At 40.5% G+C, this 17,896-nt stretch overlaps 1 protein-coding gene across 2 annotated transcripts in view; it reads right to left on the bottom strand.

The window, feature by feature from the left end:
• Positions 1-955: 955 nt before the first annotated feature.
• strbp (spermatid perinuclear RNA binding protein) overlaps positions 956-17,896 on the bottom strand; it is a 103,579-nt gene continuing 86,638 nt past the window's right edge. For both annotated transcript variants that reach the window (XM_026174137.1, XM_026174136.1), the window contains exons 11-19: positions 17,791-17,896; positions 17,011-17,094; positions 16,278-16,486; positions 14,663-14,815; positions 14,273-14,407; positions 13,349-13,489; positions 12,737-12,866; positions 11,963-12,016; positions 956-6,726 (exon numbers count right to left, since the gene is read on the bottom strand). In XM_026174137.1, coding sequence (XP_026029922.1) covers positions 6,632-6,726; positions 11,963-12,016; positions 12,737-12,866; positions 13,349-13,489; positions 14,273-14,407; positions 14,663-14,815; positions 16,278-16,486; positions 17,011-17,094; positions 17,791-17,896 — 1,107 coding nt within the window. In that variant the 3' untranslated portion in view covers positions 956-6,631. The remainder of the gene's footprint in view (positions 6,727-11,962; positions 12,017-12,736; positions 12,867-13,348; positions 13,490-14,272; positions 14,408-14,662; positions 14,816-16,277; positions 16,487-17,010; positions 17,095-17,790) is intronic.

Raw genomic sequence — 17,896 nt, 5'->3', positions numbered from 1 at the left:
CAAACTATACAGCGAATTCAAATCACGCTCGTCATTCTTTATCAGTGGCCTCTGTTAAGCAGAACCTTGTAGAGTTTCACAAAATGTAACTTTGATCATTTAATGTCTGTGAAGGTTCTCAGTCATCCAGGTCATCGTAGTCAAAGGAGCTTGCAGAGAAAAGCGTCTGGACTTCTTTAAGTTGCTTGAAGACGTTTCACCTCTCATCCGAGAAGCTTCTTCAGTTCTAAGGTCAAATGGTGGAGAGTCCCAGATATAAACCTAGTGGGAGTGACCCCCCACAGAGGGACAAAAGGACCCCCTGATAATCCTCTAATCGCCTGAGCCAAGGTGTGAAACTGGGCGTGGGTCCCAATCAGCCAGAGTTTCGGGTGAGTTCATTGTGAAACCTGGCCCCACCTTATCATGCGAATTCCTGAGGTCAGATGGCCCAGGATGTGAGTGGGCGTTAAGGCGTCTGGGAAGGGATCTCAAAACTGGATTATAGATGGCAGAGAGTTGGTGTCGTAAACCCCCGCCTCTGTTCAAAGATGGTCGCTCACAGTGGACATAGATGGCTTCTTTCACTCCTCTTTCAAACCATCTGTCCTCTCTGTCCAAAATGTGAACATTGGCATCCTCCAAAGAGTGTCCTTTATCCTTAAGATGCAGATGGACTGCTGAGTCTTGTCCTGTGGAGGTGGCTCTTCTGTGTTGTGCCATGCGCTTGTGAAGTGGCTGTTTGGTCTCTCCAATGTAGAGGTCTGAGCATTCCTCGCTGCACTGTACAGCATACACCACATTGTTAAGTTTGTGTTTTGGCGTTTTGTCTTTCGGGTGAACCAGTTTTTGTCTGAGCGTGTTGCTGGGTCTGAAATACATATCATATTTATATCTGGGACTCTCCACCATTTGACCTTAGAACTGAAGAAGCTTCTCGGATGAGAGGTGAAACGTCTTCAAGCAACTTAAAGAAGTCCAGACGCTTTTCTTTGCAAGCTCCTTTGACTTTGATCATTTAATGGAACAAATAGATTCTGTGAGCAGATATCACTTCATCAATTCATAGGCAGCATCATAAAACGGTGTATTTTATTCCCCTTTTGGTCAAAGACAAAAAAAAGGAAGATATTTACAGGAAAAAGAAAACAATCATCACTCATGAGATGCTATTTTTGCCAAAACATCATTATTAAAAATTAAAAAAAGGGGAAAAAGAAATATGAATCCTAACAGGGTAGATGCACCCAAAACAACCCTTACACACAAGTAGTTCAAAAGATATATAGATGTATATATATGTATTTATCCATATATATTCTGTATATATGCTTCTCTACAAAAAACAAGTTTACTCTTTATACGAGTAAATACATTCTACTCTACAATCACCATAACGACTGTGTACATTCCCAACCAAAAGACTTCGATCATTTATCAGGAGGACGATGGACGTGAACAATCCATGAATTATGACCAGGAAGTATGCAACAACATGCTTGATGTGACTGCAGTGCTGTATATGTATGTGTGTATGCATGCGTCTGCATGTGGGTGTGTTAATACATACCCCATCGCCCCACCCTCTGACATAAACGCACACACCCAGAGAAAATGATCTGTTCTGCAGTTAGTCTGTGCCTAAGCAGTGGAAACATAATCCAGGATCTATTTCTGCAGCGCTGCAGAGTTTCAGAATCACTTGCGGATGGACTTTCCGGGTCTTCCTACGGCACTTCTCTCGTTGCTTCCAGACAAATTTAGCATGATCCCCAGATTTAAACCCCAACTTTCTGTGCTAATGCAAGAGTGAGCAAGACAGGTTTTCTTTCAGATTTACACACAGGAGAGCATTCTTTTCCCCCCTTCTTTCCTGACATTTCATAACTGTCTAGACAGATCACATCTCTCACTTCTGAGACTGCAGGATGATCAGATTTGTGAAGCAAAGGCTTCGTAGTCTTTGGTGTGTAGATGAATCCCATCGTGTAGGGAAAAAAACCCCTCCTTGTTTTCCAAAGGCATTCATGCATTTTCCTTTTTGATCTGGCAGGAGGAGAAGAGGGGCCTTTGGGAAACATGGCTATATCTCCAGATATAAACGGGGAGCAAAATCTCTCCGATCTCTTAAACCATTGAACCTATCGCAGAATTTAAACACTCAAATCTCCTGCATGTGTTGCCACTTTTTGGAGACAACACTCTTTCTTCTTTTCTTCTGATAGCTTAATTTATCACACAGGTAACTGCCATTTCAACAAAAAAGCAATGTATGTACAGTGCTACAGACAGCCTAGTATAAAGCACTAATAAATAGAGCAGGTGTGGGTGTGTTTTCTCAGCTATACATGGCTCATATCCTAATGTACAAACAAGGTCCAACCACTTGTGTGACTCACATAGTTCACAAATACTCAATCCATGGAGCAAAGAGTGTCATGTCGACTCAGTGCGCTTGGCTGTTATTGTCGGTAAAAGCTGAAATATTTACACATTTGAGTACATGTGTGCTTCTGTGTGTGTTTGTCTTGTTGCATACACGTGCGTGTCAGGTAGCCCTGAGTACAATGCGTGAGTGTATTGCTCGTGCGTCTTTTGTGCTTTTTAGATTTACAGGTGTAGTTTTTGTTGAACGCCCACCAGAGGCAGTGTAGATGCAGAATAACAGGGATGTATCTGTGTGCCGCTGTTTACTCGTTTATAGTGATCTTGGGGACTACTAGAGTAGGAATGACATCCATCAGTGGGACTGGAATCCAGAAAAGACAACCAGTATGTTCTAAAACATTATTCACACTGGCATTTCTTTTCAAGCCGCTCATAAGTGTTTCCAGAAAAAACACATCACTGCAATATTTTCTATTCTGAGACACTTTGGTGGAGTACGGCTGGTTTTGTCACTGACCTAATAAAAGCGGAAGATATCTAGTCAGTTCATCAGTCAGCCTCCCTTCAGTCTCTCAATATACTATATTTAACTATATTTTGAATTCTTTCCTCTTTCTTCTTATTTTTCTCTCTTGGTAATTTCTTTTAAATCCCCAAACAACTTGGATACTTGGAGTATATTTTCTCAGCTGAAACATCAAGCAGATTTCTCATCTCCTTACTAGATTACTAAGAAAAAAATATGCTTTTAGATATGGTGGTATCATTTAGGAGACAGCAGCTCCCCAATAAATAAAAAATACTGCTGACTGGAGGAGCCACTGCCTGCACATTCCCGCTAAGCTGCCTGTGCCAGGTTTAGACTGACCCGCTTTCTCTGTGCTCTCAACCTCGCCACCCTTCGTCTGAATACGGTTGTCCGGCCAACAGACTAAAAGGACTGGGTCAGTAGTCAGGGTGACTCCTCCAATGTGTCTGTACAGTCTGAGGGGAAATGAAAAGGTTGCTCACTGAGGTATGACTGTCTGCCTTATTAATGTGGACCATCTGGAGAGTGAGAAAGGGGCAGAGAGGGGGAGCTGAAGGCAGGGCAGGGAGGAGGGCATTTTAGAAGAAATTCTCAGCTGATAGAGGTCTGTTTCCACACAGCTAACCTCAAAGTTATTCACCTCCACGTGAATTCCCCATGTAAATGAAAAGTAAGAGCAAAGCCTGCTCTAAACTTTATTCTACACTTTTAGAGATCAAACAAGAGCGGCTCTCTTCTTTAATGGAAAACCACTATAAAAAGATTGAAAAGAAAGAAACAGTCATTCACAGCAAAGACCCACAGCCAATTAATAAATCGAGATCTAGTTTGTGTGAGACATCTTAACTTAATTGTGCTCCATGTCAGAGCAGTAATATTTACTCTTGTAAAGCCAGGCTGTCATTAGGATTTCAAACAACTGTAAATGAAAGATTGAAGATTTAATAACCGTATATTAGAGATTATAGACACATTATGGGAACAGGAAGTACACAACAGCCTCCATTTTGCTACTCGACCTCTCAGTCGCACGACAATTATCACCATCCTTGCAAAAATTGTCAAGTTCTTTTCATTTTCAGCGTAGTAATGTCGCAAAATCTCACTCTAATTCGGCTTATTGTTTAGAAACGCTGACTTTAGAGTCATGCTGTGTCTATCGGCTTTTTCTCAGATGTCTTTTTTTTGTTGAATCAAAGCCAGCAGAAACACAGGAGATCAAACTTGCGCCCAGATCAAGGCGAATGTGAGGAGAATCAAAGGTTTTTGATGCACATTTTGTAGCTTCTGCTGACTGACATCTTCTCTCTACTAAAGGTTAAAAATAAGAAAGAACAGCGATAAAAAATCTTCAAAACCATGTGAGAAACAAAACAACCCCCCCCAAACATCATGCACAGCAACGGCGATTTACATTTTGTGTTGTGGGCAAGATCCCTTGTACAGATCAGCCATCAATGACAAGTCTTAAACTATCGAACATATTGATCACATACACACTAATTAAGTCAGATACGGGATGAAATGTGGTTTGGGGGTGAAAGTGGTTTGCAAAGTGGCCTGCAGAGGTGCACAAGCCACACAAGCCTAGAGACAGGCAACCTTCCATAGACAGGGAAACGTGTGTATTGAGTGAATGGTTGACGGCCACCGCCCGGTGAAATCGATCACAGACAGAGTGACGTACTGAAAACCTCCTTGTAATTCGTCACTGACAGGTTGCCTATAATTTGCGTGCAGAAGCAGATTTGTCCGCAAGCACTCAACCGACTGCTGTCCAAGCGGTAGTGAACATGAAGTAAGTGTCACGCAAACTGAAAAAGGGGATAGGTTCATCTGCAACCAAAGCAACCATAAGCCACGGGGTCATTTACCAGTCTCTAGGTCTGAGTGACTACAGCCTCAAACAGTGAAGTTTACATGAGATTAACCACTTGGCTGTGTATAACCAGCAGACGTGGGCTGGCACTGATATCAGCTGATCTGGAGGGATTGTGCTTCATTTGATGCCGCAAAATCAAATCCAAACAGAATCTGAATGGACTGCTTTAGAATTTACAGTTACCTAAACTGCCAGTAATTTTATGACATAAATTGTGCTATAACAGTAGTACTACACAATCAACTACTCAAAATTTTAGGATGACATGAAAAGCTAATTTGCCTTCCTTTACTGTACAATTATGTCAAAAGTTTGTGGTCATTGACCTGGTCATCTTAGCCTCAATATTTAGAGACACATGGCTATGACCATATCCACAGATTGAACTTTTTCTTCCCTTATACAACTGAGCTGAACACCAAATGCGAATCTGATACTTAAATTATTTTCAGGTAAGGTAACATGAGGCCAAAGACAGCTTTGACACTGATAACTACGTTCATGTACAACGATGATTAAACTGCATTCTCAGTCCAAACTCCTGATGACCCAAATCACATTTCTGTGAAAAAACTGTCCCAAATATTAATTTGTATTGTATCTTTCCCAACCTGTAAGATGCTCATGTGTTTTCGCTACCAGCAGCATCACTTCCATTCAGCAGAGAACAGCCACAGAGAGCTGGAGGAAACAATGTGTGTGAATGTGTGTGTCTGCAGAAAGAAGAAACAGTGAAGTGCCAGTGAGCTGTGCTTTTGGTCCCTATAAGGCTTGCGGGACGGAGCTGATGTGTGATCTGTGCCGAGGTGGTGGTGTGTCCATTAATGGAAGAGGGAGGAGCGTGTACATCCAAGCATACACATACTGTAACAACAGTATTCCCTGCCAGCAATGAGACTATAGAAAATGTGCTTTCTGACAGGAATAGTGTGCGTTTGTCTGTGTGTCAGTGTGTGGTTATAAGTGTGTTCAGTAGCGAGCACCTCTGGTCCGGGCAGTGTAAACAAACCTCGGGCAGCAGAGAGCGTGCTCAGAAAGGCTCAGAAAGACATCAAAGATAGAGGAAAAGTAGGAAGGAAGGAAAGAAGGAAGCATTATTATTCTAACAGCACAGGTTATAGGAATACCAAAGATAATATTGCCTCTCCTAGAACTAGCTTCAATTGCTCAGTGTATATAAAATTGGAAGAAAGCTATACTGTGATATTACAGTTACATTACACTTTATAATTCTAAAATAATTTATAACAACAATAGTTATATTTTATAGAGTATTTACATAAATACATCATCATATACTAATATTGTCAACACACTGTTATAGAAATACACCATACATATATGTGTGTGTGTATATATGTGTTATATTATAGCCACACGCACACATACATTGAATATACAATCAAAATAAGCTATTGCAATGCTGTGTTGGGTAAAACTTTGTTGGACATTCACATCTTCTCAAGTAAGTAAGTAAGCTCAAAGAGAGGAGTTCAGGTGTATTGCTATAAGAAAGTCCAGCCCAGCCCTGCACAGTCACAGCTGAACGTTTCTCGTAAAATCCGAGTATTGCTTGTTGTAAAGTCGCTCTCCTCTGAGGAGATGATCTGGGTGAAGAGACGAGGAAACAGAAAGAGGTGCTTTGTGCCTCTCGGTCGATGGTTCAGATAGTTTCTGCCTTTTCTTTTTTTCTCAGGAGGAAAGTTTCGTCAGTAGACTGATCAAACTGAAACCGTTCTGAATGTGTGAATCCATCAGCTGGGATTCAAAGGCAGCCCGCATTAGACGGAGAAACAGATGGGCATGTGTGCAGCCAGGTAAGTGTGAAGAGCGCCTCCAACAATGTGCTGCCTCTAGAAGTCAGAGAAGAGATCCTGTGGACCCAGATGAATGATAAAAGGAGCGATGGTGCGCGGCTGGTAGAAAGGATTGTCAATAAATAGACCACCTGCAGTGACGAAGATCAGAGAAAAAGGAAGATTGATTAATTAGTACACGTTTTTAAAACACTTTTTTAAAGTGGTATATAAGTATATTAACTATATGAGTGTATTTAAAATAGCGCAGAATGTAGAAATGTGTGTAGAAATGTCCTGTATATTAAATTAAAGCAATAGTCAAAACACTTTGGGAAATATTCTTAATGGCTTTTTTGGAAGATAAGAAGATGAGAAGATCAATGCCGCTTGTCTAATGAATATGAAGATGCATCCAAAGGACACTTAGTTTAGCAAAAATACTAGTAACAGGGGGAAACAGCGAGCCTCTCTCTGTCCAAAAATAGGACAAAAATAGGATCTAGGGGCGCCAGGAAGACTAATAGTTACACTTTTAGTTTATTTAACACACTGTGCTAAATTGTGTTATTAGGATCTGTAATACCTCTCGTGGCTGTGGAGCTGATTTTTCAGAAGAAAACTGGTTGCTTTAGAAGAAATGTACATTTTCCAGTCAGAACATTAAAAGAAGTGTCTAGTTAAAGGTCTGTCTCACTGGGTCGGACCATCGTGATAGGACAGAAAGACAATGTGCCTTATTACACTGCAAAAACTGGTGAGGAAAGGCTGGGGGAACACAACAAAGAACCCAAGCTTTTAATTCAGGCTGCACAGTCCAAGAACAAGTCTGATCCTTGGTGGCACCACCCTGCAACCAGACTCAAAGGGTTGTCTGCTGGTGTCCAGGTGGCAGATATAATTGGACACCCCTGGGGATTCTATGCCCATGTCCTGTAAAGGTGCAGAGTAAGACACTAAAAATCATGATAATTTAGTTTCTGCTGCTTTAATTTCAGCCACATTTCTACAATGCGAGCTCCTGAGCTTAGTTTGGCTAGCTGTTCCCCCTGCTTACAATCTTTATGTTAAACTAACTAACTTAAAGTGCAACAAAGCCATAAAACATATTTCCCTAAATATCAAAACGAGTAAATATTCTCTATGGATCTTTGGGTCTTTATGCATTGAAATAATATCAACCTGAACAAAAAGAATAAGAGAAAAAAACAAACACAAAATGGAAGAAGTGGTAATAGTGTTCAATCGTGTAAGATTGAAGTTAACGTCTCAGAAGGACAGAGATTATTTAAGGGCTTTATAACAACTCAGAGGAGCTCAACCAACCATTGGACAAGACATTGGGTCCTCTCATCCAATGGCTGCGCCTCATAGCCGTAACCATGGAGACGTCCTCGAAGGGGGGTGTGGTTATCACTTGCTGGTTGGATGACCAAGACGTGGTTGAAGGGCCACGGGCAGAACTCTGTCTCGATTGGCACTCTTTGACTGGTGTGTTGATGGAATAAGCTTGAGTTTCACCTTCACTGCACTCTATTTACATTGAGCCATTTTCCTCTTAGTTATTATTTATAAAGACTGTTTTTTTCTTTACAATCATCTTATAGAGGATAGTTTTAAGCCCAGGTTTTAGTGGTATTATTGGTGCTGGTGCTTAGCATCGAGGGAAAAAAATGAGCAAACACAACAAACCATACTGACAATGACACTGAAAATTATGAAACAACAACATGAAAATGCTGACGGTGAAGTATGATTCACGGAGCTACAACTCGAATGTCAGGCAAAGATGAAAAACACTGATTTAAATGTCTGTGCAGAACATATTAAGTTTATTATTTGTAGGATGATTTATGCTAGTGAGGTCCTTTTAAGCAATGTCAGTATTCTTCTGTTGCAAAAGACTGCCGTTAGCTCACATTACAACAAATGCAATACTGTAGGCGCTAACTCTGAGAGCTGCGGGAAACCTGCCGAATATTAATTCCACATGCAGTAATGAGATCGTGCAGCTGAATGCAAGATGGAGGATCTAACTAGGGCGTTCTAAATTCATCATGTCGTCTTTGTCTTTTTCTCTGAGTAATCTTTAAGCTGAAGGTCAAAGAGATGAATTGAGAGGTGACGAGGTACTGAAATTCAATATTTGCAAATGCATGAGCTTGGAATATTAACAGTACTAGTACTATTTATAGGTTTAATAGTGTAGGTTTTATAGTACTATTTGCAGGTTTGAAAAAGGATAGGTAAATCTGTCTACGTTAGGTGACATAAGTACAAATCCAGTCCAAACAGAACCAAAGAGGAAGGCGCTACTCTATTAAGTTCCTTCGTAGCTGAAAGCCTTTAAATGAGATATACAACAGGAGCTGTTCAGCTTTTATTGAAGATAAACTTTATTTTGCAGCATTGATGATTTGTTCCTATACATCTTTCACACCACTCACATTATTTTCTTTGTACACAGAATATGTGTGATGTGTGTGTCATATTGCAAAGGATATCATCGTCTTTAGCAAGGAAAGAACAAAATAACAAAAGGCTAAATATATATATATATCGATAGAAATATGGATCGATAGATATATTACTATTTAGACTCAAAGAATGAGGTAACAATTCACAGTACAAATCCTTCAAGTTTTTAAATGTTTTTATATCTTAAGAACTTAAAACCTGCAGGGTTTCTAATATTCATAAAAGTTTTTGGAACCAAAAACAATATAAAATAAGCAAAAAAGCACTTTTACAAATCTTCAGCTCAAGTCCTTAATCCTTTCCCCTTCGTCATACTGTAAAAAAGAACAAGAAAAAAAACTGTCTCCCTTCTACAGAAAACCTAGGTGCATTTTGGTATGGCGTGTCTCTTATGCTAAAAGAAGTGGTAGTGGGGGACGGGGTAGGCGGGCACTTTCATGACAGGCAACAGAAGCATTCTCTTGGGCAAACCTAGAGGGGAGACATGAGAAGAGCATAGCTCTGCATGAGTTCTGGGGAACAAATAACCAATGCTCACTATGCTAAGAGCATGTCCATCAAACACCCGTCACACTAGACAAGCAGGTTCCCAGAGGTAGAAGTGTAACTGCGTGAGAAAAAGCAGGAATGTATGCACACGAGGTGACAGCCTTTATTAGTGGTTTACCACAGAAGACAAAGCGGGAGTTAAAAAGAAAAGCTAAAGTTTAATTTTGTACAATTCTGTTAATTTCAGTCTATTTGAGTCAATTTAAAAGCGTTGATTTCACAATCCCGTTATTTATTATGATTTGGAATATGGTGACCAGCAGGGCCTTTAGACAATCAGACGGGATTTTCCTAGATTTTTTTCTAGATCGTAAAGGCAGTAATAATTACACCAGGTTGCACTAGAATAAAAAAAAAAAAAGGTTTAATCAGTGTGACTAATCCGATAATTGCTCTTGATCGCAACAATAACACTAGTGTGTACACTGGTAATGTTAATAATGATGATCAAGGCTTTAAAATTAGGAATGAAGGGGTAAAATAAAGAGAAAGAATCACCTGAAAAATAGGTAATGAAACAGAAGCTGGTGCTCGCATTGTTCCGTAACTGACACTGTAGTAATAAATCTAACAGCTTATGGAATAATCAGAAGATAGATAGCCTAAAGTAAGTGTGGCCTTAGATTGAGTGGAGCTACACTATCAGGCTGCATCAAGGCCTGTTAGAAGGGAAATATTTTTGAACAGCGAGGAGACACAAGTGACTTTGGGGTTGCGTCAGGAAGGTCATCCGGCGTAAAAATCTGCCAAATCAAACACGCAGAGCTACCTGCTGTGGCGACCCCCTGCGAATAAGTGAGCAGCCAAAAGTTGCTTTTTATTTTTTTACCTGTTATTCTTGCAGAGCTATTTTTTTTCAGGGTCCAAGAATACACGTGCAGAGATAGAGACCAAAACACTAAAGAGAGATATCAAACGTTGTGCTGTTGCAAATTGTGTGGATGAAACATTTCGTGTCTATATTTTTTATCTAGTTCAATGCATATTTTTAATCTCCACTGAACTTCCTACTTACTTGTGGGAAGGTGCAGAGTAAGTTCAAGGTCAGGACTAGTTATACAAGCCAGATACGTGACATGTTCGGATGAGTAACGGGTCAAAGGTGCACACAGTACGAAGCAATTTATATGCTTCCACAGAACATGCAGGGCATTTAATAGCCTAGTTATGCACTACTGTTTTTCAGTTGCTTAGTATGAGGCCAGCTACTGATGTATTGTTTTGGTAAACAATAACTATTTGAAAACGCCAGCGAAGGCAGACTATTTTAGCAAGGAAAGGTGTTGCACTAACATGTAAAAAACCCAGTTGAAACTGCCTGGGAACTAACACTGGGTTCCAGCTTTCATAAACATACTGTATAACTGAGGTGGATTTCATTTTCAGGGATGTTGGGTTCTCAGGGGGTTGTTACAAATCTGCCTGGGGCCCTCAAGGTAGTTTCTTCTAGCACATAAGACCCTTTCAAACTAGGCTGTAAGATGGACGACGAGGCCTCCTAGTACTACATGTAAAGTCCCACTGCACAGGACTCGCTCTGTTAAGGTAAATATGTGTATGGAGTGGGTTTTTCGCCAATACCTATGCTATTGAAGGTCAAGTATATATTATGTCCTGAGAACAAGAAAACAGTGTAGCAGCAGTCCTACTGATGGAAAGCTGGTGTGTATCTTAAAAGTACTGGGAAAAAAAAATTGGAACTCGTTCTATTCCTTCTGCTAATCTAAGCAGAAATGCGGATGATGGCTCTACGAACAGGGCTCAGGTTAATAAAAGGTTAATAAAAGTCAAGAAACAAGGTAACTATTCAAATATTTTTTATAGTTTTCTACTCTTTTGCATTTAAACTATTTGAAGGCAATGCCGGAAGATGTGTTGATATAAACACAATCAGGATTGTTTTTTGGATGATTTTAGATGAAAGCCGGAAACAGACGACAGCACTCTGTGCTGATAGAGCAGCAGTCCAACAATAAGAGATGAGAGTGTAAGAGGCAACAGGCAGATTAACACATACGGACTGAGTGGACAATTAGCCAAAGCACAGATCTGATTGTAGAAAGACAACAAAGAGATTAAATGTTTAACGCTAAAACTTGGATCTTAAAGGGGGTCAAGATTTTAAAATCATTTTGCGAAAAGAGAAGCAATGGATATAAAAAGCAGTCGAGGACAAGGGCTGTAAGTGTAAACCTACTGAAGATTCATTAATTTACCCACAAATGGCTAGAGAGAGAGAGAGAGAGAGAGAGAGAGCGAGAGAGAGAAAAAGAGAGAGTGAGAGAGCGAGAGATGGAGGGAGGTTACAGGTGGAAAAAGGAGGCTTGAGCTGATGAGGAGTGGACGCGAAGAGGCACGTACCGTACGCAGGAGCAGCTGCTGCAGCAGGGCTGTAGCCATACGGTGTCCCAAAGCCTGTTGGGAAAGAGGTTACAAGGTCTAATTCAATTCTGCACTTGTTAAATCCAAAACTAACACACGTTTCAGCTTTTGTGTAACTTCAGATGACAATTTTGGCCACTTTCTAGCAGATTCTAGCAGACAGCTATGGGTTTAAAGTATGAGACCTAAGTAGATGCTGTACTCCTCAAGCATAATGAAGATAAATCTTGCAGTGGTTTTTATGCTACACAGTTTATCTGCTCTCAACAAATTACTGCTATCCCCTTTTCTATAGGTGACTGTAGGGTATTTGTGATATTTTGCAATACAGCTACAGGGAAATGCATGGGTTTTTTTAACCACAGGAAAATAAGTAAGCGGCCTAAAGCAGAGGAAAATGTCAGAATTTTAAGGCCAAGAAAAAAAGAAAATGCCAGATCTGCAGAAACTGTCATGTCAAATAAAAAATATAATATAAAATACAGTTTAGCCAAGAAATTCTGTACAGTGGTAAAATGGGATATCGGCAAGCTTGGGAACAGAGATTTGAGTTAAAAACCATGTCCAGTATAATTTGATGTGCATTTTTCGAAGAAGAAAAATGAAGATTATGATGCAAAATGTTAAGTGGTTAACTGTGCTAGCTGTGTATTATTGATTTATATCTAAAAACAACAAATGCAACATTTACAGCGTTGCAAACTGGTGACTTTTTCTTTTGTCACATAACAAGACACAAAATCCCTTCACTACCTGGAGTGACATATCCAGGTGCAGCTGCACTGACGAAGGCTCCTCTTGCTAGGGCCGCTCTTCCTCTTCCTCTGGCAACCTGAGCTGCTACTGCTGAGGCTGCTGCTGCTGCTGCCAGGGCTCCTTTGGTCTGAACACAGGCACAGAGTACACATATTAACAATCACAATGCCAAGATCAGAAGCTGGCCATAAAGCTAGAAAAATGTGTGTTTGAACCGCATGAATGCAGCAGCACTGCAAGAACATATCAAATCAAGCATGCATGTAACACTGACAATGTTCTAATGCACTTGGGTCTCATTTTTTACAGATCTATATGGGAAATAGCGTTATTGACAACATAAGCGGAAGAGGGGTGATCTCATAAAAGTACTGATCTGTTAAACTTGTTAAATCAGTCTAAACAAAGTGTTATTGATTACTGATAGAGGGACACATTGGGCAAACTCTCCAACTGCTTTTTGATCAGAAAGAGTATAACAGTAATGCAAAATAGGACAGAAAGACTGGTTTAATAGTTTATTGTTGTTTCAGTGTAAATGCACATGCTACAGAGTTAATTGGGGACTTCTGTGTCAGGGTTGTGCTGCATAAGTGTGTCTCTCCTTACTTGAGGCAATATCTTCTTCTTCTTGTTTGCAGCTGCGTTGGGACCAGAGAAGAGTTTTTCCAGAGCTGCTAGGGCAGCGCTGGCCTTTGCTACCTTTTTGTTGGGGCCTGCCCCACGAAATTTCTGCCCGTCGACCTCCACCTAACATGCACACAAATATTCACAGAAATGTGTTTTATGCTTAGGGAAAAACAAAAGAAACATACTACATTTTAGACCTGTAGTGATTTATAAACAATTAATTCTCTCTTATTTTATTGATGTAGGTCTTTCTATGGGTATTCACACTTTTTATAGTACAAATCTGTTAGAGCTAAAAATCACACAATGTGGGCCAAAGGCAACGTTTTTTGAAGTCCTCAGTGAGTCAGTCAGCGAGTCTTGCTGAACAGGACGGCTTGTTTAAGGATGCCCTGCTGTCAAGCAGGCCTGCTAATCAATCAGCAGAGCGATGGAGCAACCAGGCATGTCGGAAAACAAACCACCCCACTGACTCTGCCGGGTGATGAGCCTGTTTCTGGTTGTGTACAATACTGTGCACAAGGCTTGAGACCTCATTTCTTTATACATGTATTTTGATAGGAAATAAGTGCACTGATTTATTGAAATGTGCAAACACAAATAGAAATATAATATATATGGTAAAAACTGAATTTTTACAAATCTAACAAGATGAATGCCAATATTTGGTATGAGCACATTTTTTTAACACAGCCTGACCTGGGACACCGGCATTCCTTACTGGGTTGAGCAGACAACCCATATGCCATAAGGCTAGTGCATATATATAGATATAACTATATATGGATTTATAAAACTGGACTGACTGAAAAGGACTGAAAAAGCAGGCAATGTTCAAAGGCAACTTCTTTTTTTAAACTTTTGCTTTTGACAAGATCCGTAACAAAAACATTTTTCTCTCACCTCCATAACAAAGCGTTTGTCGTGGCTGCCTCCACTCTCAGAGATGAGCTCATATTTGAGGCCTCTTCTCTTCTCGTTTAGCTCCATGACAGGATTCTTTCCACTCGCTGTCAGTATGGGACCCTGAGTTCGCACCTGTAGAGTGAAAAGGTATTAAAGTAACTTAATTTAAAAGTGGGTTCATTTATTTATAAAATAACAAATATGACAGTTAACATGGGAGATGACGCATGGTATGAAAATGTCAGTGATTTAGGTGCGTTTCATGTTAAACCACACTGACCTCCTATTATGCTTCAGTAGCTCAAATCAAATTTTACCAGATTAAAAAAAAAGCATTTGAACTAAGCGTGTGCTTTCATTTGTTGACACACACTTCTCATTCCCTACCTCAAGCGTGTTGGAACTGTCCGAGGAGTGTGTTGGGTTATTGCTAGTGTGCGAGGAGGTCTCGCTCTTCCCCTCACTGTCCGACTTCTCGTCTGAACTCATGGGGTCCAGGTCTGAGTCAAATCCAGTCGGGTAGCCCATTGCCTGGAGAACCTTGAGATCGAAGGCAAGGAAGTAAAAATAAAGGTAGGAAAGGAAGGAAAAAGGCAGGCAAAGACACCTAAAAGGGCTAATATGCATTAAAGCAACGAAATAAAAAATAAAACCTTTAAAGTGACTAATCAAACAATCTTACATTGCTTTTGCAATATGAACATGATTTCTGATGAACTCACTTATGTTCCTTTACGTCAGATCACTTCATTCTGAGAAGACTGCATTAGTGTAATCAGGCAAAAAAGATTGAATTAAAGAAGCATGCTGAGAATCTATTTCAACCAATATCTCTTCTTGAGGCAGGAATACTGCAGTATTAATGGCTCAGCTGTACAATGGTTAGCTGATTTGAGTATCATATCACTTTAATGTAAGTCCTTGACAAGACAGCAGCACACAGACAGGGAGAGAAGAAGGGAGGGAAGGACGTTGATTGTGTCACAGCTGCTCAACCAGCCCCTATAGTAAGAGTATATGTGAGAGAGCAGGAGGTAAAGAAACTGAAGGCGAGAAAGAGAGATCAAAAGATGAGCACATGAGAGAAAGGAAGTGAGCAAGAAGGAGAACAGAAAAGAAGGAGAGGTGGGGAGAAAGAGCCTTTTATGGGAATGGAGCGGACAGCGGATTATCCCAGCTCGGTGCTCTGGAGAGCCTCTTTGTTCACAACCACTTTGGGATTACATGGATTTGCCCACCTCCAACTTTCCTCGCACACACAAACACATCATCAGGTATAGGTAGGCAAAAACATATTTGTAGCCATACAGGTTTGGCGTCAGCTGGAACTTATGAAATTTTTCAGGGAGCCAACTGAAATTACCACCTTGAGGCCTCAGGCTACTGCCAACCTGTCAAGTTGGAGTTTAAATCCGTGCTCGTCCAGACTCATATGGCATGTGGCCTGAAGACTTGAATAGGTGGTCCCCAAAAATTAGTGTCACTATTTCAGCATTTGATCAAATGTAAAATGTGTTCACCATCTAAATCTTCTGCTCCTCAGTTATGGCACTGAATAATGGCAAAGGTGTTGTTGAGTGGCAATTTTGAGGTCACAGTGACCTTTAGCCAGTTCATCCTTGAGTCCAAGTGAATGCTTATGTCAGACATTAAGTCACAGCAACCGCGAGAGGCATTAGAAATTATTAAGACTATTTTTACTGTTCTCTATATGTTATTTTATCCATCCATTTTCTTCCTAGTGGAGCCTATTCCAGCTGTCATGTGGTGGGAGGAGGGCTGCACCTTAGACACAATGCCAGTCTGCCACAGGGTTAACATATAGAGATATAGACATCCCCCGCACTCACATTCACACCTGTGGCCATGCAACTGCTAAAGAGAAAGACAGCAGCCAGCAAGTTGAACTCAGAACCTTCTTGCTGTGAGGCTACATTTCTAACCAACCATGTTTAAAAAACATAAAGACACAAATGTAATCAAACACAGAAATCAAGCTTACCTTGACTGCAACGTGAAGCTTTGCAGTCTTCTTAGAGGATCCAGAGGCTTCGTAAACTGTTCCATCTAGGTCCACAGACATGGTGAAGACTGGAGCATGAACCGGCCCTGACTGGGACAGCAGGCGGTACTGCAGCCCTGGCCGGATCTGGTTCAGCCGCATCAGGGCGTTCATTGGTTGGTTGGAGTCTATGGCTTTACTGTCCAGGACTAAGGCCAAAAACAGGTAAGAGAGAATAATAGTAAGACATAAAGCCAGGGTACATTTAAAAACTGTAATGCAAAAGTTATAAAAGCTGAAATTGGACAGAGTAGAGAAAAATCAGGGTAATTTGTAATGTTTTTTAGTATTCTGCCAAGTTTTTTTTATGAGGAATAAAGGTGCCTTTAATCACTTTCCTCCTTTTTGCCAATATATAGAAATCCCTCTTTGCCTCGATTAGCTATGGTTCCTCTTCTCCTTGTACAAAGAAAATACTAGGAATGGTTGGGTGGCCTACTAAAATGTTAACAATCAATAGCATCGATGTGTCTCAGAGGAATGAAAAAGAGAGGAAGGGAGCAATAAAAGAGAGACAAGGTGAAGATAAGCGAAGCTTCTCAGTAGATAAAATCATGAAAATCGAATGATGAAAGAACATTTTCTAATATAACATACTTTGAATCATATACACTGTTAGGCTTTAAAATATAACAAGCAGACTACAATATTAGATTTGTCTTCCTCCTTGTACCTTTTCTTAGATTCCTCTTCATCTTCTTGATGAGGTCCTTGTCATCCATTGCTCCATCATCATATGGCCTCTTCAAACCTAACCCTAAAATCAAGAGACACAGATAAACACAGAGAGAATTACTAATCAATCACTAAATACAAGAGATGTTTATGTCGACTTACACATGTGGCAATTGTGTATGACAAAAACACACAAAGGCAATGTCACAGAGAACAAACGATACAAGAGAACAAGCACAGGACGGATGAACACACAGAGAAGATAAACAGAGCCGACAGGCAGACCAGCAAACAGTCAAACAATGAGGAAGACATACCAGATCGTGCCCTACGTGCACCTTAATCCATAAATGCTTTTTCCATGTCAGCATCAAAATTTCAAAAGGCCGATTTTCGATTTTCCACGAAAGTCACTTTGGCTATGTGCCAGCTCAAGATCTTATGAGATTTCTGTGAGTCTCTCTTTTTCCTGCAGAAAGCATGCACAACCTAAAGCAATTTCACTAAAGCTAAAATCCTTAGTGTGGCACTGGAGACAGGGTCAATAAAAAAACTGAGAAAAAAATGTATATAACATACCTACATCACTGAAGCTAGTTTTATTATGATTAATATGTCAGCCTTTCTGATGATGCTGGCAGTGCTACAGAAGTGCATAGAAAACACATAATCCACCCAGAAAGGTCATGACAAGTGTGAGAAGACAGCCAAGGCCTTGTCTGATCTAGAACTGGACGGGCAGGCAGAGCAGCAATGGGGAATAAAAAAAGGTACACACCTTCTTTATCAGACCACGGATATTTCTGCGATGGTTTATTTGAGGGAAGAGGCTCCATCTCTAACACCTTGTAGATCTGTCCGAACGCCATGAGCCTGAGAGCATG

The sequence above is a fragment of the Astatotilapia calliptera genome, chromosome 7, assembly GCF_900246225.1.
Source record: "Astatotilapia calliptera chromosome 7, fAstCal1.2, whole genome shotgun sequence".
In the NCBI taxonomy this organism is placed as follows: domain Eukaryota; kingdom Metazoa; phylum Chordata; class Actinopteri; order Cichliformes; family Cichlidae; genus Astatotilapia; species Astatotilapia calliptera.
This window is presented reverse-complemented; position numbering and strand designations above follow the sequence as displayed.